This window comes from Cinclus cinclus, chromosome 15 (genome assembly GCF_963662255.1).
Source record: "Cinclus cinclus chromosome 15, bCinCin1.1, whole genome shotgun sequence".
Classification (NCBI taxonomy): Eukaryota; Metazoa; Chordata; class Aves; order Passeriformes; family Cinclidae; genus Cinclus; species Cinclus cinclus.
In genome coordinates, this window is record NC_085060.1 from 11,623,175 (window position 1) to 11,650,226 (window position 27,052).

Sequence of the window (27,052 nt, forward strand, 5' to 3'; positions counted from 1 at the left end):
ATTTAATTATATTGTATAATCAATGTTTCAAAACATAGGCAACAGCAATAAAGGCAGCAATGGCCTGTTTCCACTACTACTACTTCTGTGTGACAAAACACTATCTAATGCAAACAGTAAATATTACTGCCTGGAAGCATGTTTTGGGAGATTAGAAAATGGCCAGTTGATAAGATTAACAAAGTTAACTAAGATTTGCTTATGTCCTGTCTCTATGTCAGTGTGTTTTTCTGATTAGCCTTATTTTTTGCATTTCTTCTATTTCATTAACTGATAAAGCTTCATTGCACATACTGAACATAAGTACGCCTTTCTAGTAATACTAGACAACCTGGAAAGAAGAGGCAATCTGGTGTAAAGAACACAGAGGATTTCAAAATACTTCTTTAAAAATTCTACCCAGCAGAATGGCAGTAACTATGGCTTTCTCCATACTTTCACTACAGTTCGTCACGTCTCAGACTCGGAAATAGCAGCTCAATGAAACCAGGTTTTCGATTTATTGATATTTTCTTTTAGGATGACTCTAAGTTTCAGTCACAGTTAGCAGTTTATCCCAGAACTGAGGTGACCCAGAAGCATGCCAGCAGCATGTCTCTAACTAATCTCCTGGATACCTTCATGTTGGCAGAATAAGCTACCATAGAGAGAAAAATCAAGAAACTAATTCAAAGATGAGGAGTTAAGAAATGCCACTGAATTTGCTAAGTATTTATAATCAACCAGGTTAGATGAGGTTATTTCCTGTTCTGCTAGTCTTAAGGATATAAAATAGCCAATAAGGAAAAAAAACCCACCCTCTTGGGGGTTAAGTTACTTTGTTTTTGTTCCACCTTACCTACAGAATTTTTCCCATGAGTTCCTGGAAAACACTAACTGCTGCTATTTATGAGTACTTAAAAATCAAAGAGTTGGCTAAGTCCAAGTAAAAGGAGGGGAGGGGACAGCTGCTAGCCCTCTCCTGCAGGAGAAGCACACAATCCAAGCCACCCTTACTTCGAGAAAGAGATTCCCCATAACCCAGCCCAGAGCTTCTTATTCTTCTTCGGTAGAGTGAGCCTCTGCTCGTGAAAGCAAGCACTAACCCAAAACCTTATTAACACCATGCCTCGCTTAAAGAGGGACTTATCCCCATGCGCTCGTATTCCCGGGAATCCTGAGCCCCTGTCCCTGCCCTGCTCGGAGCCCGGCTGTCGCTGTCCCTGCCCTGCTGTCCCTGCCCTGCTGTCCTTGCTGTCCCTGCCCTGCTGTCCCTGCCCTGCTGTCCCTGCTGTCCCTGCCCTGCTGTCCCTGCCCTGCTGTCCCTGCTGTCCCTGCCCTGCTGTCCCTGCCCTGCTGTCCTTGCTGTCCCTGCCCTGCTGTCCCTGCTGTCCCTGCCCTGCTGTCCCTGCCCTGCTGTCCCAGCCCCGCTGCTCCTCCCGCACTGCTCTGGGTTTCTCTGCGCTGCAGCCCCGCACCTCCTGCCCTGCAGAAACGTCCAACAATTCCAACTACCACCACAACGTTTCTAATACATCTCATCCAACAGCCCAAAATCTTTTACTCATTCCTGCCATTCCGATTTAATACTCGTCAAAATCCAGCAAGGGCACCAAAATCAGCTGCCCCAGAGCTTTTATAAGCAAAACCTCTCCTCTCTCCTTTCCTGTCTCAGCCAAAAAGACTGTCACAGAGTGCCTAATTCTGTTTATTATTAATTCCATAGTTATTGTTTTTATTTGCCTTATTATGCATACTAATAAAAATCTGTCATTCCTATACTCATATCTTTGCCTAAAAGCCCTTAATTTCAAAATGATAATTCAGAGGAAAGGAGTTTACATTCTCCATTCAAAAAAAAAAGTCCTGCCTTCCCTAACAAACACCTGTCCTTCAAACTAAACCAAAACTCCAAACCCACACTGAAATATTTGTCATCTGTTTTCAGATCACTAGCTCTAAAACACACGTGGAGGAAATATTTTTAGAAGAAATGAAATCAAACAGTGCGCTTGTAACAAAGACCTAGTTGTGGTAGAGAATTGTCCCTGTTTGTCTTCTTCCTGTTCTGGTGACTCACTGTGAGCATCCAAAGAAGGGCCCATATTTGAAATTACCATCACAAGCTGCTGGGCAGAAGCCAGTTGAAGAACTTCTCCAAATACAATTATTATTCATATGAAAAGGAGGAAAAGCTTGGCTGCTCAGTCAGCTGCTTTTTGGGATGTTTGCTTTTCTTGTATTTGCACATCAATCAATACATGAAACTAAGAGAAGATATGCTCTCATCTGAGGAATTTTGCCACGTTTTTTGAACTAACTGAAATTTTGAGGTATTATTTGTGCAAATCAATCCAAACGCCAACAATTTACAGAGATAAACAAATTCCACACTTTTTACCTGCTTACTTTTTTAACTTGAGTATTGATAGATTTCAGCACAACCACTCACACTTATGAAGTATAAAGATACTGCCAGGCCTCAAAGTGACTAAGCTGCTACAAGAAGCAGCTGTATCGAGACAGATACAGCAGCTGTGCATTTACCACCTACCAGAATAAGAAATGCTGCCACCTCCAAACTTGCTTCCGAGAAGAAGTTGACATGCACTTTAAAAGATCTTTATCTTGGGAGTATTAGAAAGTCCTCTAGTTCACTAGGAATAACTGCTCTGCAAAATCATACATGCATTTTAAAATTCATTTGACACCTCAGGTTTCCACTTCTTTGCTTGACTAAGCTGGTTTATCAGCTTTATCAGTCTACTGACACTTAGTATTCAAACTTCAGAGTATTACCAGTCAAGGACTTTACTAACACCACCACCAAAATATGCTGGTGTTGTCAAAGGACATAAGGAGTCTTTAAGACAGGCAAGCAACGAGAGGACAGTACACAAAGCACAGAAAGCAGCAGGATGGAAAGCCATGTATTTTTTGGTTGCTATGTTGTACACCTGAGCTAGACAACTACACCCAAACAGTACTCAATTGCTGTTTTCATTTCTCTTCCATGGGCATATAAAACTTGAAATTCCATCATCACATACTGAAAGGGCAGCAACAAGAGGGACAGCAGAGCAGGAGACTGTGGGTGGGTTTTTATGATACAGAAAACTTCTGCCAAAGATTATCATCGAAACATGATGTAAGCTGGCAAAACCAACAGTCAAACATCTCCACTTTGTGGACTGCCCTTCCTGTTTCCCAGCTGGCTGAGGGTCGCTTTCCACATTCTGACTCCTAAATCTCCCCTGTGGGAGCCTATAACCTCAGCTCTGCCAGCTGTCCAGAGCCTGGCTCCACCTACATGAATCCACCCACAAGAATTATTTTTTTTCATGACCGCACAAATCTGGAGCTTTGGAAGAAAATAATCTGAAACCATTTGAAAATGGCAACTCACTGCCATTTCTCTTACCAGAAGCTTCTTGTAGTAAGAGTGGCCACAATTCAGTATCTCAAGAGCTCTTACTGAGGCCGAAAGAGAAACTTAACTGAAACTGCAGGATTTGACTAAGCTTTGTGCAAAACCTGAAAGGATGTGTTTTTTTTTTTCTTTTTCCCAAACAGAAGGTAGTTAATAATTCAATCTAAACTGTTATAGAAGCAGTGAATGAAAAAATAATTCTACACATATATATGCAAAAACTCAGTTGCTTTTGACTCTTCTTATTATGGCTCTTTACTTAACATTAATATGCACTGTTTGAGTTGCAAAGCAATTTCAAATAAATGTGTTTATTTTATTGCATGTACAGCTGCTGTAGTATTGTTTTTACCATTATGAGACACCATGCAATGTATAAGATAGCAAAAAGAAAGCAAAAAAAATTCCACTAGAGCTGCTGGTGAAGTACAGAAATGTTTTCTATTTGATTTTGTATTAAAAAGAAATTGGATATCACAAGTCTAAAATGGTGATGCCAGAAAGATATTTTGAGAGAAATCGCAGAAGACTGCCTTTAGAGAAAAGATGTCTACAAAAATGAGTGACTGAAAAATGTGGAGTACTTGAGACATGAACAAGAGGTACTAGGGATCAGAAATGAATTATTGTGCTCTAAAATGATCCAATAAAAATCGAACTGTAGTGCAGTAATCAGAAAATGTATTGGAAAAGAGAAAGGTTATAAAAAGGAAAAGGAGCTTTCAAGTACTGTAGGCTACTAGCTACTACTGAGAAACCTGGATTCAGGAGATTGTATTTCGAAAAAAATATGCACACAACCAAACATAGTTGAATTTGTTGTTCAATAGGTAGTGAATTATAAAAATTAAAAAGATAGATTGAAGACAGAATTACAGGCTAAAATAAAAATAATCAATGCAACCATCAATAGGAATTTTGAAATGAACACTGTACTGGCTGAACACGCAACTATGCAGGCTTCAGGAAGAATGACTCAATTATGTTTTTTCCTTCCCCACAGGCAAAGATACAGAAGATAGCTGTAGACACATTGAGCATATCACAGAAAAGCATTTGGGCAGTGCCCCTTGCTGCAGAGGGAGAACTGCAATTCTAAATGGTGAATAATTAGAGATGCTCTGAAGGAATACATTTGGGCTCTGATCCCTTTGGCAGAGCAGCTCTGGCCCTTGCAGCCACTGTGCCTACCTTCACAAATGCTCAACAGCACATGCTGCTTACAAACCCACACAAAATGGGAGGGAAGGCCTTCCTTTATCAAAGCAACGGAGGAGCACTGGAACAACTTCTCAGCTGGGAGAGAGACGGGCTGAGGATTTTTGAAAAAGGCAGAAAATGTGAAGTCTCATTTCTAGTCACATATGCTTCCTCATAAATACATATCACTATCATATTCCTTATAAAAGGAAATTATGTAATATTCTGGGAAATGTTTTGGCCTCAACAAAAATTTACAGGCACATAAAAATAAATTTGGAGGTTTTCCCTTCACCAAGAGCTTTATTGCTTTACAGCAAAAGTTCCACTCTCATCTGTGATCAGCAGCATAACCTAAACCTTTGCATGGTAATCAAAAGGTGCAAGCATCCACAAGTTGTTTTGTCATAAAGAAAATAACTGAGAAGTCTCTAGTGCTGAGCTGTAAATCCTGCATCACTCATCAGGTCCCAATGACAGTGTACAGCTCACAAGCAGCTCTCTTACCCAAAATTCAAGGAGATTCAAGTAAGATTCAATTTAAGTAAATTAAATCAGATGCTTTCTGATTGTGTAACTGGAGGTATGTTTTATAACACATTATGCAGAAAAACATAAATTCCAAGCATGCATTATGACTGTGCCACTTCTGCCACAGTAAAATACTTGCTCTAAAAGACCTTAGCGTGATTGGGCAATAACAAAGTTTGCTGTCTCAAAATCACGGTCTGGGGAAAAATTAATCAAATAGGATGTTCTCAAACCCAAAGGGCCACTTGACACTGATGTTAAACAAAGCAATGAGAAGGGCAGACAAGTCTGAACAACACTTACCATGACTTTGGTATGTATAAAAGGTATGTATCAATCCATAATATACATTTACCCAAAAATAATTGTAGGCAGAGATGAAAAAATTTAAAAGCTACATTGTAAGATGAAAGTAAAACCCTTTCCATTGAACAGCAGGAAGGAGTGCTGTGAACTATAATTAATACAATGCACAGTCTAGAACTAACCTTTTGTCCCTTTGTTACCTGCTTTTGAGATCTTTTAACAGAGTTTCCAGAAATAGAGCTGAGCAACCCTAACCTGATGTCCTAAGCCATCCTCACTTGCAGGTATTTCCTCCCACACAGATTATCTTTCAGGATATGTAGTTTCATGGAAAAAAAACCCATCCCCAGCTCCCCTTCTGGATTACCCAAGGCAAAGGAACATGTTTACTTTACAACACGTGGTTTGTGATGCCCCAAGGGCTGCCCCTCTGTGCTGCCAGAACAGCTCCTGGCCAGCAGCTCATGATCAGAAGCTGGCGTGCTGCTCAGCTGCAAGTCAGGTCTGGGAACATGGTAAAAAAATCTACACTGCAGATCATACAGGGTAGAAATTTCAAAGAAAAAAACACTGGCAAATCAATTAGCCATCAGAACATGTGAATCTGATTAAAATATTACTCAAAAACATCTGTTAGGGAAAAGAGGAAGCCTGCAGGAATTGTTCAGTGATCCTGAACCTATATTCTAGAAGAGCTAATTGTACACATTTTCTCTTATGCTCGTGTTACAAAATATAAAGTGAGGGTATAGAGCTAGATAAGATTGAATGAACAAAATTAATATAGAAAATGCTGAATTTTATTTTGTAAGCCCCTTATATGAAAGCGAGCTGGAACAAGCAGCATTCAAATCTGCTTTATTCTGAAAGAATGAATTCCAATTTCATATACAACTGCTCATTTTTAACCTATTTTCTATTGCATAAATTAGAAATAGGCTAATAGATCTGGTTTAGCTTTCACTTGTAGAAGACTATGAAGACTGCAGCCATGGGTCTCAATGTGTCTTTTAGATGCTTCTTCTGTTGTTTCTTCTTCTGTTTCTTCTAGATGAAAGCTACTTGCTACTATTAATACTCCCCTTTTGTAAGATGGATATGCTAATATTGGTAACCCTGAATAATACAGATTTATGCTGATCTTCATCTTACACCCAAGCCCAAGAGGAAATTAAATACTAACAAATTTGAAAATGCAAGATAGTACTTTCTCATGTAATTTAACAGATAATGAATTAAATGGGTAAAAATTTTAAAATGTTGGAAAGGAAGAATGAACAAACTTTCTCACCTGTAGGACAACAATAAATTCTCAGATCTTACATCAAGAAGAAATAACGTTTAGATTAAACCATGCTAGATCCTGAAATTATAATTTGTCAGTATTTGTCACTTCTGTATCAATCTGATAGGTCCTTTCTTTTTATTTCACTCATGGTATTACAGTCTGGGCAAGTCAGGAGGAGGCCATGAAGATGCTCAGAGAGCTGGAGCTAAGGAGACAGGCCTGGGCTGGAGGAGGTTCTGTGCAGATCTCAGAGCACCTCCCAGTACATAAAAGAGCTTCAAGATGGATGGAGAGGGCATGGAATGACAGGACAGGAGGGAATAGGTTTAAATTGAAGACTGTGGGTTTAGACCAGATATTGGGAAGTATTATTTCCCTGTAAGGGTGGTGAGGCCCTGGCACAGAGTAGCTGTGGCTGTGCCATCCCTGGAAGTGTCCAAGGCCAGTCTGGACAGGGCTTGGAGCAACCTGAGATAGTGGAAGGTGCCCCTGCCCATGGCAGGGGGTGGAACAGGATGATCTTCAAGGCTGCCTCCAACCCAAACCATTGTGTGATTTGGCAGCTGTAAAGCATTTTTCTATGGGCATGATAAAAACTCAAGTTCTCTTTGTATTTAAAACTATTCTGGATGACAGAATAAGGAACCAAATGAGAATAACTTGATCTCATTTATCTAGCAGCCTTAACTGTAATCTTCCAAGATCAGAGTTCACAAGTTTTCCCTTATTTTTCACAAATGATATTCAACTTTCAGCTTTAAGTAGAACATACAAACTTTGATGAAAAACAGGTTCCAGCTGGTAGAAACATCTACATTTTAAAACATATAAGGAAAATTGATTGTATTTCAAAATAACTATGAAACTAAACTAAATAATTCCAAAGGACATGCATACAAAATATGACTACAGGTTGTGTCTGTAAATCAGACTGCTGATATTCTAAAACATTTAAAATTTAACCAAAAGAGATGATAAATAACAAGCACTGTAAACTTAGTAAAACAACATAAAAAACCATCCAGATAGACATGCTGCCTGCTTAGAATGGAACTGTTCCTAGCAACACACTTGTCCGGAGATGTCCTCCTATAGAATTCACAGTAAATTCACAGAATTCACAGCTCAATAAGAGAAAAAGTATTTATTTATTCAATGTTTGCCTGGTCTCATAAAGACTGTGAAATGAAAAGTCATACAATCCTCACCCTTCTGCACTGCAGCACCCTGACAGAAAGCAGACACTTATCTGTCTATCCCATCTCAGTTTTCCTCCCTGTGGCAGCCTAGATAAACAGGTCTCAAGAATTGCAGAATCACTGCAATATATTTTTGCACTTTGAAGTATTTCTGGAGATAATTTTCCTTTGCATTCATATCTAGAATACTGAGAAAATAAAAAGGATTTAAATGAAAGGAGTGATAAATTATACTGCTGTTGGCTCCTAAAGGCACATCCACTATACTTGCTGTTTCACACAGGGGAGGAAAGCCAAGAGATTTTTTCCTGAGATCTAATGCCAATTTACTGATTTCTGGAATAAAAATCAGACCTGACTCTTCTCCTCAAGCTTCCCTCCTTCCCTTCCTCCCTCCCATGAAGGAAAAAAACCTGCAGGGATAAAAATATTACATGAACTTGTGCAAATGCACTGATAATTTTTACTATGCTGCGGGCAAAGGTCATTTAGATTCTGGAATACAGAAAGTATTTCTGCTACATTCTAAACACTGTTTCATTATCTTTAATGTAAGATACGAAATATTGATATTTGTCTTTAAATTAGTGTTCACCGTGCTTAAAACAGAACCACAAAAAATGGACTGTAATACTGTGTAATTATTTTAACAGACCACATGAAAAGTTTAAAGATTAAAACAGACATGCAGATGCAATGCCCTTGTTAGTCAGAAGAAGTAATAAAGATGGTAATTTTAAAAGGCAGAATTTCCCCCACAATACTGTCATTAGCTGGATTTCCATACATAAACAATTTCAGAAATGGCTTAAATACTGAGGGCACAAGCTCAAGACTTGCATGATATTGCAGCTGAGGCGACGCTGCCGTGCTTACAGAAGCATCTCACACTTATCGAAAGCAATTCAGATAACTTACATGCTGCCTTTGAGACAGTAACATTTCCAAAGGAACCACTCTAAGGTCAACAAAAGCATCTTACACTCTTAACAACTCCAGCAGAGCAGTTACCATGTCAGTGAATATGCCAATGCTCCCCAAAAGGCACTGCTATGTTACTGCAGGGGTTCACATGCTTCCTTACACACTGAGGAGCCTGCTTTGAAACAACAGCAGAAGCAACCAACATAAACACCATCTAAACACTAAAAGATCAAAAAAACTCCACAACAAAAGCAACAGAGGACTTTTATTAAGGGAAGGTAAGTGGCCCTTTTCTGTCAAAGATCTCTAAGTATCGTAAATCAAGTACCTGACAAGCAATAGTAAACTACAGAAGTTGAAGGAACGTCACCATGGGGGCTTGTGCATTTTATTGATGAGATTGCCTTAATCTATTAGGTGCCTTAAATGATCTGATAGACAGGAGTGTACAAACAGAATGCAACCCATACCACAACAAAGAGACAAAACAAAGCATACAAGGAACAAAGAGAAAAATATTAAATGACACAGAGGGAATGGGATTAAGACCAATATTTACCTTTATCTCTTCAAGGCTACTTACACATATTTAACCTAATGGGTCTACTTCCAAATTAGTAATTCAATTTCTTAATTGCACCACTGTAAACACAGTGACAGGACAGGAGCTAATGGATATACTTCAGCCATCATTATTAGAAACACAATTCTGCATAGAGAGGCAGCCACATGCCCACTTCTCAGAGCATGTATTGTTATTGTAATGTAGCTCTTGGTGATAATTTCCTGGAGACATGAGAAAGCCAGAGATCAGCATAATGCCTGACTTGTTTACAAAATAACAGTAAATAACAGCAACATTAATTGCAACCCCTGTCACATTCTTACATTAAACACAAGATTTTATGAAGAGCCAAATTCAAGCCTAATTTAAACAGGTGTGAATTCACAGTAGGTCTATTGACACACACCATAAATTAAATCAGAGCCTTGTCCTTAGCTAAATCCTCCCCATGTCTGCATAACCATAGCATTCACAAAGCTGTGACTCTCATACATCAGCCATTCTAGTATTTCCTTTACTAATTTAGTAACTTTATCCCTTTATCAGAAAATGTTAAGATACTGAATATGAAGTGAAAAGAACGAAGGTGACTTGTCCAAAGCTCACCCACCTGCCCAGCATTCAAGATGAAAAATCCCCAGAGATTTAGGGACAGTCAAAAGCTCTGTTAAATGGATCACTGCTCCCCGGTTATAAAGCAAACACTTAGATGAATTACACAAGAATAATCTTACATGTTTCTAGCTCATTAAACTCAGCTTTGACCTGTTACCTATTAAATTCTCTACTACATCTATTTATTAATATATGGCTAATATTATTATCCCATCTTTGCAGCCTGCTGCTTAAAATGTTTGTTATATTATTAGAAGTATTGTTTCAAATAGGATCTGATCTCATACACTCACATTAAGAAAGAATTTTCCCAACAATTTATGTGGTCAAAAGGGAAAAATTGTGTTGTTCCACAGCTGTTCCAACCCACCCCCCCTCCCCACTTTGTTTTTAAAAAGACAAGTATGTTATTAAAAAAATGTCCCCTGACCAGATCTCACAAGCACTCTAATGCTACACTGCATGACCAGTGGTATTTCAGCCAGCAACAAAACTCTAATTTCTTGCCTACAAATCTCAAAGAAGTCAAAGAAGTCACAGCTAATATCTAGTTGTCAAAAAATAATTCAGCCAAAGAAACTGAGCAGGAACCTGGATCCAAGACGAGTCTGCATTTCACAGTACAATCCTTCAGCACTGGGAATCCTCTGCTCTCCTACTGGTTGTCACTGTGGTGTAGAGAAAGAGCAACTAATTGCATAAAAACATCTAAGTACATGTCAGGAATGAACCAAGCAAGCCAGACTTAAAAGTACGTCAAAGCAATCAGACAAAACAAAAAAGGTCAAAAATTGTGTTATTGTAGAAATGGCTGAAGTTCCACGCTAGCTCTCAGCTGAGATGTAGCAGCTAAAATTAAAAGAGTTGATGGCTGTGCAAATGTCCCAAATGTTGCTAAAAAATGGATTATGGCATGGCATAAATGTACTTGAGGTCAAATTCATCACACCACAGCTTCATAGACATTGTGTAAAGGAAAAGATAATTGAATGAACAACAATGAGGAAGGTAATATGGACACCAAATAGACTGTGGGCTGCTTTTTAGTACACTACCTAGTGTGGGAGGCAGACTGGTGTCAAGCCATGAAATTTTAAGGATGTATCTGGAGATCACACCTTCTGTCGATTGGGTTTTTTTTATCCCCTTCTTGACCGCATACTCCAGAAAAATAAACAAATAAATAAACAAACAAATAAATTTGCCAGCTCAGTAATCTGGCAGATGAAAGCACTGAACTTGATGTTCTGACATGCTGCAGTGACAGATACCACTGTACCAGTGAACCGAGGGCAAGCACAGTTTTCAATGGAATAAAGGAACTATTTTTGATATGGTTACTCTGGGGTGTTGCTGTCTAAAATTTACAATCACATACTGTAGAGTTACGCTGTGTTTAAATAGAGCTATTTATACTATACCAGAGATAAGCAAAGATCCCCAAGAAATTGGTCATTCATTTTGTGCAGTCAATATATATTTTGCTTAGCCTCAGGCAAAGCTGAAGGCAGTCTGTGCACTAATAGGCTATTATTAGTTGTCATTAACTTGACAACACTAAATGGGAACGTTATTTCATACAATGTTGTTCAATGCTGCCGAAACAACCAGAATGTGTTTTAATAGTGATTATGACAGAGTTGGTGCATCTACAAAGGAAAACAATCCTCAAATAAATCCTCAAATTGGGCTACCCAAAATAAACAGAAGTATATATCCTGTGACAGGGAACTTCAAGCTAGAGCTTAGAATGAATAGGAGAGAATGTCAAGAAATACCTAAAAAGAAGAAAATTTTATGAAGTATGTTAGCTTCAGATCAGTGTAAAGCAAAAAACTGCCTTCAAAGCATATCTACGGGAGTCCACACAATTAATTGTCCCAATATTACCATGAAAAAACCTGTTCTGCATTTGTAGCAAAAACTGTGCTCATAGACAAAGAAAAAAAATAAACCCTAACCCGAAACCCTACTGACCCTTTCAAAATATGGACAACAATAACAATGTTTTCTCAAATCATGCAGTAATTGTACCTTTCTCATTTTTACTCCAGTTCCAAATAGCTGCATTCACATACCATTTGGTCAACCCCTTGAAATCTAGAATTGCTAAGTATTTTTACAGAAATTAGAAAGTGTCATGGAAACTAATATTTCATGTACTGTCAGCAACAGATCTTATGCACTCTCCCATTTTCACACTAGAGTAGTTAATGGCAGGCAAAAAAAAAATATATTTCCATGGCAGAAATGACAAGGATAAATGCAGCACTTGTGGCTCTCTGATAAAGCCCCTGGCACACAGGAGTGCATAGAAACAGGAAGATATGCCATCTATGACTTAATTTAACTAGAGATTCGTGAACTTCTGTATTCAAAGAGTGCTTTGTTTCTGAGTGCCAACCCAGATTAAAAAAAAAAACACTGCTCTCTGGATCAGGAATCTTGGCTATGAATTTACCTGTGAAATAATAGATAATAGATAACTATAATATAATAAATATAGCTTGAACTGTGGTGTTCAAATTTATTCAGACATTAACTTTCAAGACTGTAATTATTATAATGACCCAACGCCACAGGAAGCACTGATATCTGTTTAGTTGGCCCTGCCTGGAGACCTCTAAAGACATCAATCACTGACTTAAAAACTGTTAGAAGGCTTACAAGAAATGAAATTTTAAAGCCACATGCAAAAGTATGACCTACACCAGTTTAAATTGATTAAAATAATTCTCAGAGACTAACCTTTAGAAGAAACCATTCTTTTGTGGGGAAGCACAATGATTCTGCATCCCTTCTTAACAGCATGGCTCTTGCTACATCTGTGCAGGATGATGAAGGTGCACTACTGGCAGTAATTTTCATCTACAGAAAATTACTTATTAAGTGGTACATGTATGACTAGGCAAAATATCATCAACACCCAGCTGCACCACTGCACTCCAGACTGAAATAGAGAACTTGGTTATACGCTTAATTTGCTTTCAATACTTCTGCTTCCCAGCACTTCACAAGAGAAATGTGTATTTTTTAGCCTAAATGGCACAAATATGCACATTCCTTCCATGTAGCACTCCCTCTCAACCACTTTCATAGCTAAGGGCCACCCAATGCCAGGCAGACCAAATTCAATTCCTTCAGTCACCATCTAAAACCCAATGCCTTAGGAAAAAGCACAGACCCTCACTCAAGTCCAAACAAACCCTCCCTATGCAACAAACACCTCACAGAGGATGGGTCCCACAGGAGCAGGAAGCTGAAAGACAGGCAGCCACTGTACAGTGGAAATGGGGTGGCATCTAAATATTAACTAATTCCAGTAACACAATAAAATGTGATGGTGCAGAATGCTTAATCCTCAAAGGAATATTTAATTAGAAACAAGCTGTGCACTGAAATCTCTTTTTTAACCTCAAGCACATAACACAATGTTTTGGAGCCCATATTGGACATTGTTGTTTGTACTGGCAGACATCCAGGTGAAATTATATAATTATGAGCTTCATATTTGATAAATTCAAACACGTAAGTATAGAAATGCCATTTATAACTGAAACAGCTTCCAGTTATATTAACCTTATGACTACAGAGGCACTAAAATATGTCATTGTCAACACTGAAGTGTCAATATTTAATGACATCTAGACCTGCTGTAACATGCAGCTATTAAACACCAAAATTAAAGTATCAGCTATGCTTGTTGATCTTAAGCATGATAAATTTGTTTACTTACTATACTTTGTAAGGAAACAGAGTAGTTTTTAATCAATTTTAACGCAGAGATTAAAAAGTACTAATTCCCCAAGTTACTTAATTAAATACACATTATTCCCTTCTCTGACACACTTAATTGTAAGGAAAGCAAATGAGTAAAAAAAAGTCCTGAATGAGAATGAATATTTAGAAAATACACATACACAAAAACCAAACCCATGTGACCCACAAGCCCACCCTCTAGATGCAGAGAAATACACAACTGAGATACTACAAAGACCCGTTCAGTCTGTCCTGCTGATAAAAATAAGTCTTCTAAGGTGTAGCATAAGATTAGAGGTAAATAGATAATAGGTTGTCTTACTCAATTCACCTGGCTGAAGAGCCTTAAATCTATGCCCAGAAACCCCAGGAACAACCGTATGCAAAATGTGATATAAATGTACATATATTGATTTATTTTAGAACCTAATTCAGAGACCACCAAATTCAAATGATTAATGTCTTATGACATAAAAATGAAGAATGTGGGAAAGTTATTAGTCTCTAGAGAAATAATGTTTTAACATAATCACCGTTTCATTTTTTCTGTCTTCTTTTCTGTCTAAACTGTAAATACAATACACACAGCAGACAAATTCTTCACTTTACAAACAGTACAGGGATCTAGAAAGGAAGGGGGAAAAAAGAAAGAGAACAAAAGAGAAAGAAAAAGAGGGGAAAAAAAAGAAAAATAAGAGAAGCAGAAAGAGAACAAAAGAGAAAAAAGAAGAAAAATAAGAGAAGCAGAAAAAGAAAGTTTTGAACAAATTACTACTACAATTGAGTACATTAGATGCATTTCTTTATTACCATTCTCCCCATCAGACTTCCTTTCATGGTCAGTGTCAGTGAGGGACAATGCTGAGTTTGCCCGGCTTGACAAGCAGGAGCTGTGTTCCGATTTGATCCCCCTCATCCACATCCTCAGGGCGTGGTCTGGGGATGCAGCACCTTCTGTTTCAGTGTCCACATCCGAGCCCACCTCCAGTGGGTAACTGTGCTCAGCTACACCATGTAAGTCAGTCTGATAGCCAGGGCACAGGATATGGGGAGTCTCGCAGAATTCCATGTCTGGAAAAAACAAAAGTTCAGAAGACAATGTAGCATTGAAAAGCAATATAACTTTGATTTTCTTTTGGAGAATCTGCTTTGAGAATTAACACTGTTCACACTATTAAAAGACTTCTTTTGGTCAGTGACTCACTCTGCTATCTAATCTACTCTAACTGTAATAAACTAGAAGGAAATATAGTAAAATATATAGTGCTGCACTGTAATTGTGCCTTTTTGTCTGACAGAAATATGTATTATAGCTCAAACATGTACACACTCACACACTGATAGCTGCACATCAATTTATAACTGGAGTGAGCATCTGCAAACACACATACTTTCTCACATTTTGCCAGGAAGGCAACAGCTCCAAATTAATCTCAGGAAAAGCGTAGCAAATTTGCCAATACAGAACTTACAAAATAACATTTAAAATATTTGGTTTATCATGGAAGACAAAAAAAGGGCACTTACCATTGGCTTGCTCTTTGAGAGTGCTGTCCTTGCATATTCACACCAGTGGGTTTGGGGTCTCCAGTGCTGGTAGCCTACAGGAACTTCCTAGAAGAGCAGTGACTACTAGGACTGAACAAGGGCTGGCTCATGATGACACCAAGCCATCTGAGACTTGAGAGTTGCACAGTGCTACAAGTTATTCTTACTGAACAAAGCAGTTGTTGGGCAGGAGAAATCCAAGGACAAACAGAAGGTGGACAGGACCCATAATGTGAATATGCAGAGGAAACATTCTCGAAGAACTACAGACTAGCACACATCAGCAAATTGTAACTTCCCTTTGAGGTAGCCTCTGCATATTCTCACTTGTGAGAATCCAATTACAAATGCAATGCACAGGGACTATGACAGGGAGTTCTAATTAAATAAGGATTACAGAACTGCACTCCCTAATTGAACATCAGACCTGGGATGCCATCTTGAGAGACTAAATACAATATCAAATATGCATACAGTATTTCAGTTTCTAGAAAAGACACATTAGAGACAAGAGTCATTGATCAAGACTAAGGACAAATACTCTTTTCTACTGTCACCCTAACTAAAGCTTTAATTTGCCAAACTAATCCACTTACCAGCTAGTGAAAGGAATGATTCTGATTTTAAGCACTCTCTCTAAAATAACAAAAAGCCCTAGTATTTTCTTGAGCCATTTAAAACCTCCAGACCAAATTTAGAGATATAAAGACATATAAATTGATCCAACTGAGGGAATTGCATGTCATCTGTCTCTATATATCTTTCTTTCACCATCCAAAAATTCCTGAAGGTCTTGGCTGTAGTCTTGGCTTTGAGTTCAGGGAATGGCAACCTCGTTTGTGGATGGCATGGGGAGAAGGCAGCCGGCAAACAGAAAAGCATGGCCATGGCCTCACTTTCCTAGAGGGGTCATGGAAGATCATCACCCTGTCTTGCCTGGTGTTGGTGCATTGAGTGGCCCATCCCAGCAGCACCAGCCACCACTGCTCCTGCTCCTTTTGGAGCAGCAAGACAGATGCAGAGATGATCCCAAGTGCTCCATCACTACTCTGATCTTTTCCTCTTCTTCAGAAGAGGAGGATGTGGTCTCAGGCCTATCCTTGAGAAGCTGACATGTGCCTCCATGAGCCCTGTCCTCCAAGTCTCTCAAATGCACTGAGGCTGACTCCAAATTTTGATGGAGATGGCTAGGAGAAAACAGCCAAAATATTTGAAAACAGTTGCGTAGAGAATATTTGGCATTTGAACTTTGTCCACCTTACAACAGGTGTGATTTCACAAAACATCATCTGATCCTTCTTCCCCTTTAAAAGAGATCTTTTCTTATTTTCACCATCTGAGGAACTTCCCCATAATTAAAAATCTTCCCATAACTTCAAGAACCACCTCAGCTGATGCCAGGTCCTCAGGGGCAAGGATGCAGGCATTTTTTTTACATGGCTGTCCCTCCAGGCAGATGTCTGCCATTAGCAGCCTGGGGCCCATGTTCTCCCTGTTTGCATTTGCATATGCCAAGGGGAAAATTCATCCCAGTAAATCCCACAAAATGCTAATTAGATTATACATTTTTAAGAAGGACAGAATTTACCCTTCAGTCTCTATGTTATTTTTTTTTTTAAACGGAGTGAGACTTTTTATACTATAACTCATGTTTAACACAATCTATTGCCTTAATAGTCTATTTCTTAAGTATACAAATCTTTGCAAGATTTTAACTCCCACGGGATGCATTTTCTGAAAAGCTTTTACAATGGCAAAAAGTGGGTGCTTTTAGTGTGCATATCTAACCTTTTTACCTAAAATACTACATATTTCCATAAGGAGATAAAATACAAGTAGATCTATGATTTATTCCGTTTTACCACAAAGACACAGTCACAAGAGAAATGAAAGAACATTAATACAAAATTCAAGTTTCTGCATGAACAGAGAACAGAGATAAAAAAGTGACAGTTATGAAGATGATGAAAGGATTTTCAACTTGGGACCCTCATGGAGCTTGTTGCAACACAACAGTTAAAAATCAAGTACTTTATCTGACATACAAACTAATTCATTTTTTGAAAAAGTAATGCATGATGAAATAGAAAATACCTAATGATCAAGAAAAGTAAAGAATGCTTTGTTAAAAAAAAATAAAAAACCAGCATTTCAATTAAGAGACCCCTTTCTTTATACTTCTAAATACAATTTTCTATTTAAAAAAAGTATGTAAGCAGTTAAAGTTGGACAGTGGTGCCTCTGCTATTTAAGGCTGATATGAGAACCAGGCAGCTGACCAGGCAGTTCTAACACAGCTTCAGCTTTGCTCACATAGATACTGTAAACTCCAGCAACTCATGAAGGGTTTATTTACTATGGCATCAGTTTCACCACCAATACAGTTAAAACCCTACAGTTAGGATTTTCATGCAGATACAAAACACTTATCCCAGTGCATCTTCAGGACTATTTCCTTGTCCACTGTATGGTCAGTGTTGGGGGTTGGGTTTCTTTCTTTTTTACTTATAGAATTCTTTTCCTATAAGTTGCTAAGAAACTAACTACTGAGTACCTATGGATACTTAAGGAAAGCAAAGAGTGGCTAAGGTGGAGGAGAGGAGTGTACCATCTGGCTACACTTCTTTTTTCTCTGAGAATTTCTCTCCGGGGGAGATACCACAAGATTTTGGGGGCAGATAAAGGACACAACTGGGAGCAGCTGCTGGCTCTCACTCTCTCGGGGCTTCAGCAGAGGATGGTTGAGCTGCTGCTTAGGGAAAGGAATGCCACTACCACTGCCATAACCCAGCCGGGAGCTGCGTTTGTTCTGCTGCTGGGTCCTTCACCCCTGCCCTGCTGGGACATCCCCCCACTTCCAGCTCCCACCATGGAGCTTCTGATACATCTCATCCACCGCCCCGGGATTTCTGCTCATGCCTGCTGCTACAGCTTAGTGCTCCTCAGAGTCCTGCTGGGGCACCGGGACCGACCCTGCCCCAGGGTTTTGTGAACCAAATCCTCTCTTTTCCATCCCTGCCCGTCCGGGCACCGGGACCGACCCTGGCCCGGGGTTTTGTGAACCAAATCCTCTCTTTTCCATCCCTGCCCGTCTGGGCACCGGGACCGACCCTGCCCCGGGGTTTTGTGAACCAAATCCTCTCTTTTCCATCCCTGCCCGTCTGGGCACCGGGACCGACCCTGCCCCTGCCCCGGGGTTTTGTGAACCAAATCCTCTCTTTTCCATCCCTGCCCGTCTGGGCACCGGGACCGACCCTGCCCCGGGGTTTTGTGAACCAAATCCTCTCTTTTCCATCCCTTCCCGTCTCACGCGTCTCCCGCCATCACCGCGTGCTCCCCGAGCTCGCTCCACAGCGCCCCCTGCAGCCGCGCGGGGATCATCGCACCTGCCCTGCCCGCCGGGAGCCACCAGCGCCCCTGCTGGCCGGGACGGGAACTGCACCAAAGGGAAAGCACCTGCGGCCGAGAGGGCTGGAACTGGGACCCTGCTTCTGTTTGCTGTTAATTCCATTGTGATTGTTGTTTTGTTTGCTTTGGTATACACACGGGTAAAGAACTGTTATTCCTATGCTCATACCTTTGCCTGAGAGCCCCTTAATTTCAAATTATAATAATTTGGAGGGAGGGTGTTTATATTCTCCATTCCAAGAGAGGCTCCTGCCTTTCCTAGCAGACACCTGTCTTTCCATCCGAGACAATCAAGAGTAACTGTGTGCCAGCTACTCTTTCTGCAAGTCTTTAAGCTTTTCTGGCACAGTGTAAAAAAAAAAAAAAAAATCACCCTAGTGAAAGACCATGGAGGCCCTTCTCTCCAACCTAGCAATTCTGCAAACTTGGACTTGCAGGACATAAGGAATCTCCTCGCTGTTGCCATTTACCAAGAATTTTACTAATTTCTACCAACTAACTGTATAAATATTTATTCAAGAAATAAATATTTAAAATACAGAAAAAAAATCCAAGCAAAATCCAAAAAAATCCAAAGAAGATAGAAGAAACAAAACTAGAGTATAGACAGGGATGGGCATGAAGAACCTTCCTTTCCAGTCTTCCTATTCCCTTATGGAAAACTATTATTTTGTATTAATAACAGAAGAATAAATAATATTCATTTAAATTACTTAATTGACCTATGTGTTGAACTAGAGAAAGAGCTGGCAGAAAAATATAATTTATTTTTTATTTACAAACTGGAATAGTTTGACATTTTGCAATTAGGTGCCTTTTATGAACCCCGTCATATAATTAAGCAATTGCAATTTATTGATTTTCGAAGTCTTTAAACATCACTGATTCACAAATTAATTTTATTCTTCATTCTTGGTATGAGGTAGTTCTTACACTGAAGATGGTCCCTGCTTAAACACACACAAAATCAATTCTCTTGATGAAACGATACCAATTGCTCTTTCTGCAAATATAAAATTATAAAAGAGACTAACTAGCTTAAAGGCAAGGAGAAAAGACCGGTATTGGAGTTTTAAATCCATGATACTTATTTTTGCCTAGTGTTCTCTTTCACACTGAAGGGTTTTTGAGAACACTGGAAATATCAAGAGTCTGGGGAGAAGATCAAGGAAGGAACTCCAGAAAGGCAAATAATACACATTAAGCTGGAAAGTGTCATGTTAAAACTTACAACTGAGGGAGTATATTGAGAATGCAAGGAAAAAATATCCCAACCATGCACTTCTGTTTATGGGTTGGGATTTTAGTGTTACACCACAACTCAGTGTAATTTTTTTCACACTGAACTTACTCCAGTGCTTTAATCTGCAGTGTATTACATGTGTTGCAAAACAAGCAGAAAGGCAGACTAGCTACTCATGGTATAAGAGATTCAGAGACACTGGGAGGGAGGGAAGAAGTGAGGAAGAAATATAAATCAAATGGGGAAAGCAAAGTTCGCCTTCATTTTTGGAAGCAATACATATGCATTCTCCTAAATGAGAAATTTTGAGGGCTATTGAGCACTCTGCTAAATTTCATGTGTTCAACGGCCCTTAAAATTTCTCATTTTTCACCTGAGGACTGTGGTTTACTGGCTGGTTGCTGGGTTGAGAATTAAATGTGCTGAGATCTTAAGCTACTTCATAAAGGCATTCGTGAAATACAGTCTGCTACATACATTTTTGAATGTTTTTGTGTATGTGCTTTTCATGTAGTCAAAGATCTTACTTGTTTCCATGTTGAGAGCATAGCAAATATTTCCTAGGCAATATAATTCAAAGAAATTAAGCTCCAGTAACCATCCGTACAAAAATCATTGAGAAAGAAGCCAAAAATCAAAAGCACATTATACTGACTATTAATTTATTTTAAAAATTTTGTGTTTATCACCAATTGCATTATTGCCACAGCCTGGAACTGTTTCTCATCTTCATATATTTTAATAAATAAAAACTGTATATGTATTACACATAAATAACAACCATATAAAATGGTTTTATACTTCTATACCAAATGCATTGTATTGTACATTTTATTTTGCTGTATTTCAGCTTTTCCTTGCATTCCCTTATTTATGTAGCTTACTTTCTTACATTAACCTCCAGTTACCAGCAGAGATGATAGAAAGTTCAAAAATATCAGTAATAACAATTAAAGGAGGAATAAGAGGAATCAGTCTGTTTCAACACTGAAGAGTGAAATTTGCAGGTTAGGCAGCTAAGGGATTAGGAAAGGAGGTTGCACTTTCAGGAAACTCTTTGGCATGTAAAATTTATAAGGAAGAAAAAGTCTTTATTCTTCAGGTCCTTCCCTAGACATACCAGAGGATAAGGTTCCAACCCATGCCTCATGGCAAATATCTTTCTAGTCTCCTCTTCAGACTAATACTTCAAGCTTAAAGAAAGACCACAGAAGTAGAGTGAACTTCTTTTAAAATATTCTCCTGGAGTCCTCAGATATTAATTTTTATTTTTACTGCTATTGAAATCAATATAAACAAGGAAATTTTGCACAGAAATCATCCTGATCCTCTGGGGACATATATGAACTTTCTGTGTCACCAGAAGCAGAATAGTCTTTTGGAGATCACTTGAAATTTTTAATGTTAGAGATTTTGTTTTTCAAGAGTTTCTCAACTAACCAGATGCCAGAGAAGGCATCTTTGGAGCTATCTTGTGGATGCAGCAGGTCTCACTTTAATTTAGGAAGAAACACTCTCCGTACAATATTGGTTAGAAATTTAATCCTTGAAGTTCAAATATATCTGAATTATTGCTGGCTACAGCCTTTCCTACTCTGAAGTGTGGCTTTATGAGGTAAAATACTTCCATTCACAGGATTATGTTAAAGAGAAATTTCTACTACAGGTATTCATAAATATCTCTCCTTTAATGAATTTTAGAGTTATAAAACCATAGCAAATGTCAGGAATTAGCATTTAACCTAAATTTCAGATAAAGGAAACCAATTCACTCTCAAATAATGACCACACTAACTCTATCCTACTAAAGACAAGAGGGTAAAAAAAAATACAATTATCACTGAGAAAAGAATCTCTTTATCATGAGAAAGAACTTCAATATCATTTGCGAGGATAAATTTCATTATTTTAGTATTACAGTTGAAATAGGGTTTGGAAAAGCTTGTCTTAAAGTAGATTCACTTATAGTTTCATTCTCCATATGCAAAAATCTATTAAGAAGTTAAGAATTTTCAAGAGAAAAATATTTTCTGCTTCCTAAAACTCTATCATAAGAGAAAAGAATTCCAGTTTTCTTTCAAGTATTTTAAAGGTTCCTTGGCTCTAAAACAAATTTTCAAGTTTTGGCATTTGCATTTATCTTTGAGGAAAGCAATAGTTAATGAGTCCTTTCTTCTTGTGATTAAATTTTCAAAATTAAACCTGGCCATAACTAAGACTTTAATGAAGGCCAGTAGAATTAAGAATCAAAGAATATCAAGTAGATTAACTAACTTTTCTCTTTGAAAGAGTTTCATATGAACAAATACTCTTCCTCTATACTGCTGCCTCTAGTCCAGTGCATTCACAATTCTCAACAGGCAAAGTTGATGTTGTGATTCTATCTTGTTTTCAAGTCTGTATGGCATTTTAGAGAAGAAAGGCTGATAAAATTGTTGGCTACCAACATTCTTCAAAGTGAAATTACCCTCAGATTGTAGCTCTATCCCTACAAACTTGAATTCAACTCTGCCATGCTTTTCTGGTAGTAAATTCTGAAAGCAATTAAACCAAAACCCCTTTCATTCAAACCTCAGTCTTAGATGTCTGTGACATTAAACATGACAGCTACAATTTCCTTAAAAAAAAAAAAGAAAAAAAATGGCAAAAATACAAAAATAATTTCTATCAATGGTTTTGATTCTGGTTTATGAAATACATTTATAATACACTGTTTCTTAAAATACTGAAATTTCTTCATTTTAAAAATTGCAGTCGAGACAGTCATTTTAGATACATAAGCACCAAAATATTTTTTAAATAAAAGAGGTGCAAAGCAGGTATCTTTATAAATTTGCCAGACTACACGTGGAAAAATCCAGAAGTCTAAACTCTGATTTAATTTTCAGGGCTGTAAATCCAGAAGTTAATTCTATGCAGCCAGTGGGCCAGGGTAGCACTTAGGCTTTAAGTCATTGTGACTGTCCCAGAGTAAGCATCTGACAAGTGCATAACTTTGTGATGGTAGAAAGACTTAGAGAGCTGCTATCAACACCAATTTACCAGAAATCTGATCCTTTACTGCTGGGACATTCAGCAGACCTGAGACACTCAGATCAGAGACAATGCTCAAAAAGAATCAGCAGAGTGAGTCAGCTCCTCACCTTAACTTTCACCAGAAACTACAAAGCTCTACTATGATTTTAGAGTAGCTTAATAGAGTATCAAGGGTACTACTAACCATCTTCCTTTGAAGTGACATGAATGGAAGGCAGACAGCAAACGTAGCCAGGCTGGAGTAGAGAAAGGTGGTTTTGATCCCCCTGTGCCTGTTTCAATGAGTGATCAGTGAATGAGTCATTTCAGTGCAAGTGAGAGAAAGGCTTCAGCAAGATTGCACTGATGAAGTCCCACTTCTTCACATTCCAACTAACTGTTGAAAATGCTGAAAATTGGGAATAAGTATTTGCAAGGAAGAAGGTATTACCAAGAAGTCTAAGCATGTAGGGGCAAAATCCCTTAAAGGAAGGGGTGCCAGCCCCCAGCAACACCTTGTGTAGTGACAACAGGAACCAGAGAACAGCACTTGAACACATGAGCACAAGGCACAGTAGCTGCTGTCACTGTGCCTCATCCCAGAAGCAAGTGAAACAGGAGTAACCCCCTGCCCTGAGGCACAGGGAGATGTGCCCAGCCAGAGGCTCTTGCCCTCCATGTCCAATTCAAACTTGACAAATCCCAGTCTGCAAGTTCCCAGAGTTGTCTGGTCTGCTGGCACAGCAAGCAGACACACATTCTGACAGCTAACCTCTTCAGGTCTTGGGGATCAACCCCACAAATGCTGTCCATCCTGAAAGTACATCTGATATCCCTCCCAAACATCCAGCTAAAAACACTGTCTAATGAAACCCAGTTTTGGAATTTACATCCATTGAATTCTTGGTGGGACGTCTAACACCTGCAGAACACCACACCTAATTTTATAATTTTTTCTCTTTAAATAACTGAAATTGCAACCAGTTTTGGCAGTCAACAGCACAACCCCAGCTCAAAGAAGGACAAAATTAGATCAGTGGGCCCAGGGCTCTCTATGAAGAGAATCAGAATCCTACAGAGCAATGACTGCTGGCCAGACTACCAGACTATGAAGCATTTAAAAGCTATTTCCAAGGTGAGGCTTTCAAGAGACACCAGATTATGCCCCAAAAACAAAACTGGAAATCTAGCTTTGTTCTGTGATTTTGAAAATCCAATAGTGAATTGATTTTTCACTCTTAAAGTATTCAGTTTTCCCCATAAATGTACTAACAGCTTTTTGGTGTGTAATCACCTTTTCCACTGGGAAAAAACTCAAGTCAGACTGCAAGATGACCCCTAATAAAACTTGGGGCAACTAAACATTTTGATTCTGACTTATGTTGGATTAGAGGTACAGGTATGTGCACTTCTTCTTCCATATTATGCAAAAAATTTACATATGAGAGGTATGAACGTAATGAATTAATGTCTACTATGAAAGCAGTGTATTTTCAAATTTAAACTGAACTGCTAACTAACATTCAGATAAACACATTCACCCTCCAGATTAATCTTGGAAGAAGAAAGAGAAAGCATGAGCATGTGCACAAGCTCCTCAGCACTTCCATTCACATCCAATTACATCCTGCTGTCAATCTGACATTAGTGAGAACACACGGAAGACAACTTGGCACGTCCGTTCCATTTGATCAGCCGACTGGGGACACAGCTTGTCAGTCAAACAGCCCCTCTGCCCCCCAAATCTCTTGAGGGGGTTGTCATCAAATGTTCCATCTGATCAAGAGATGGGAGATTTAACTGCCTTCACGTAATTCTGACCACTTCTGCTCCCTCCTCTCTTTAAGTGTTTGGTTTACAAAAGGAATTTCAGTAACAGCAGCTCAAACTTAAAGGTCATCTCTGCTGCAGTTTAATATTAGAACAATTGAATGAAAAATTGCATATTGTATTTTTACACGTACAGTCATGATAAATTTTTCCCACTGTTTAACTAATTTTCTTACAAGATCTTTATTAGATTTTCTGGTATTTCCAGACATTCTTTCTTCTACACTGTATTTCCAAAGGCAACTAAGTAAGTTATAAAGACAACTACATTCTGTATCTGCAACTGCAAAGCATAAAAATGTTGGAGTTTATACCACCAAAATTATCAAAGACACTCAGCTGACAGTGGTGGCAGCATTCTAACTGTGTACCCCCAGAAAATAATTTTGAGGTACTCTTGCATCACTATCACACAATATCATTATTAATTAAGTTAAATAGCTCTTAAAACATATACTATCCTAAAATGCACATCATTATTATCACGGAAAGATGAAAATCTGAGATATTTTTGTCAGCATGATGGTTTCCAAGCATACAATATGGTATCTACAAGATTTTCCATCTCAAGATTTGATAGAGGCCACACAAAGAGGGAAGTGCCACCATCATTCCAGTGCTGCACCAAAGGGAATTACGTATGAGGAAATTCCAAAGCTGACCAAATCAAAAGACCTCTGTACATTGTCATGAAGTTTAAATAAGTGTGAGATCCCATGATCTGGCATCAAAACTTATCCAAACTGTGGAAACACAAACTTATCCAAACTTACCCAAACTTTGGGAACAACATGATGAAATTACTGCAATGTCATTAGAGCACTTGGCTATAATTTTTACAGCTCTAGACCTCTTTAGTTTCCCTGCCCTTTCTTAATGACAGCTGTAATTGTTTTAAAATGCTAAATCGCTCCTTTAGACCGGTGGCAATCATTTTAGCAGCTATTTCAGTCTCTGACTTTGAAACCTCTGGCCTGAGATTTAACCACATAGTGTTTTAATCTTTCACAGAGACACAGCCAAATAATTGATACCTGGGAAATGACAAGTCACTGACTGATACTGAAATGTGATTTCTCGCTGTTGACAATTAGCAGGCAGGCACCTGCTCTTTGTAATGCAAACCACAGGTAGTGTTGACTATCCACAACTAACACCAAATCCCCTCAATCATAAAATAAATGGACACGTATGTATTGCTAATGTGTAGAAAGATGGCTGGGAGGCTGGCTACCTAACATGAGTCGATACCAACTTTGATAGATAAATTCTGAAAAAGGAAATCAGAAAATGAAATAATTTGTATCTTAACAGATTGGAAGCCACAGGAAGAACTACCTACAGTATTGCACTGCTGCGCTGGTTTTGCACATTGGACATTTGGTGAGGAGGGAAGAAGCCACCCACGGAAACGATTTTTCTGAGAAGAGCTGCTAAAAGTTTCTTCCACGTCTGACAAAAACCAATCAGTGATTAGTTTGGAGAAGTTGCAACCTGTTAAACCACTAAAAAAGCGGAATACACCTCTGTGAACACACATTAAAAACGAACAAGCCTGGGAAAAAACCCTCTTACTTTCTGACCTTTGGGGAGACAAGTTCTTCCCCTTCGCGGTGGGGAGAGGGGAGGCCGCAGGGCTGTGCCGGGCCGTGGCTGCTCACAGGCTGCCAACATTAAACCCTGCCTCGCTGCCGGCCCGGGCCGAGCCAGGGCCCACCGAGGCCCAAAAACAGAACCAGGCCAGGCCCCCTCCGCCGCGGCCCGGCGGGGATCGGGATGGGATCCGGCGGCCACCGGGCACGGAGGGGGAGCCATGGACCCGCGGGTGCCGCCGCTGTGGTCTGGCCCGGCTGCTGAGATCCCCCCAGCACGGCCGTCAAAAAATTCTCCGCCATAAACTGCTCCGAACACCGCCCAGCAAAAATCCTGTAACTATCTGAGGACTCAGGCAAAATATTGTGAGATGTAAGAGAGGGATTCGTGTCATTACGAAAAATACACCATGGGATCAATATTAAAAATACTGAACTCAAAGCATGGACATGAGATGCAGGAAAATACAACAATTTCATTATATTTATTTAAATCATTTTGCTGTGAATTGTTTGCTTTTGTTTTTATGTATTTTTTATTATTTTGCCACCGTAATTATGAATTGTATCCACTTTTTATGTACAAAGAAAACGCGAGCTTGTGCGAACAGGACGGGACT

At 39.0% G+C, this 27,052-nt stretch overlaps 1 protein-coding gene across 2 annotated transcripts in view; it reads right to left on the reverse strand.

The window, feature by feature from the left end:
- The window catches only part of TENM1 (teneurin transmembrane protein 1), a 237,586-nt gene that overhangs the window by 193,208 nt on the left and 17,326 nt on the right, over positions 1-27,052 (reverse strand). For both annotated transcript variants that reach the window (XM_062503122.1, XM_062503121.1), the window contains exon 2: positions 14,607-14,867. In XM_062503122.1, coding sequence (XP_062359106.1) covers positions 14,607-14,867 — 261 coding nt within the window. The remainder of the gene's footprint in view (positions 1-14,606; positions 14,868-27,052) is intronic.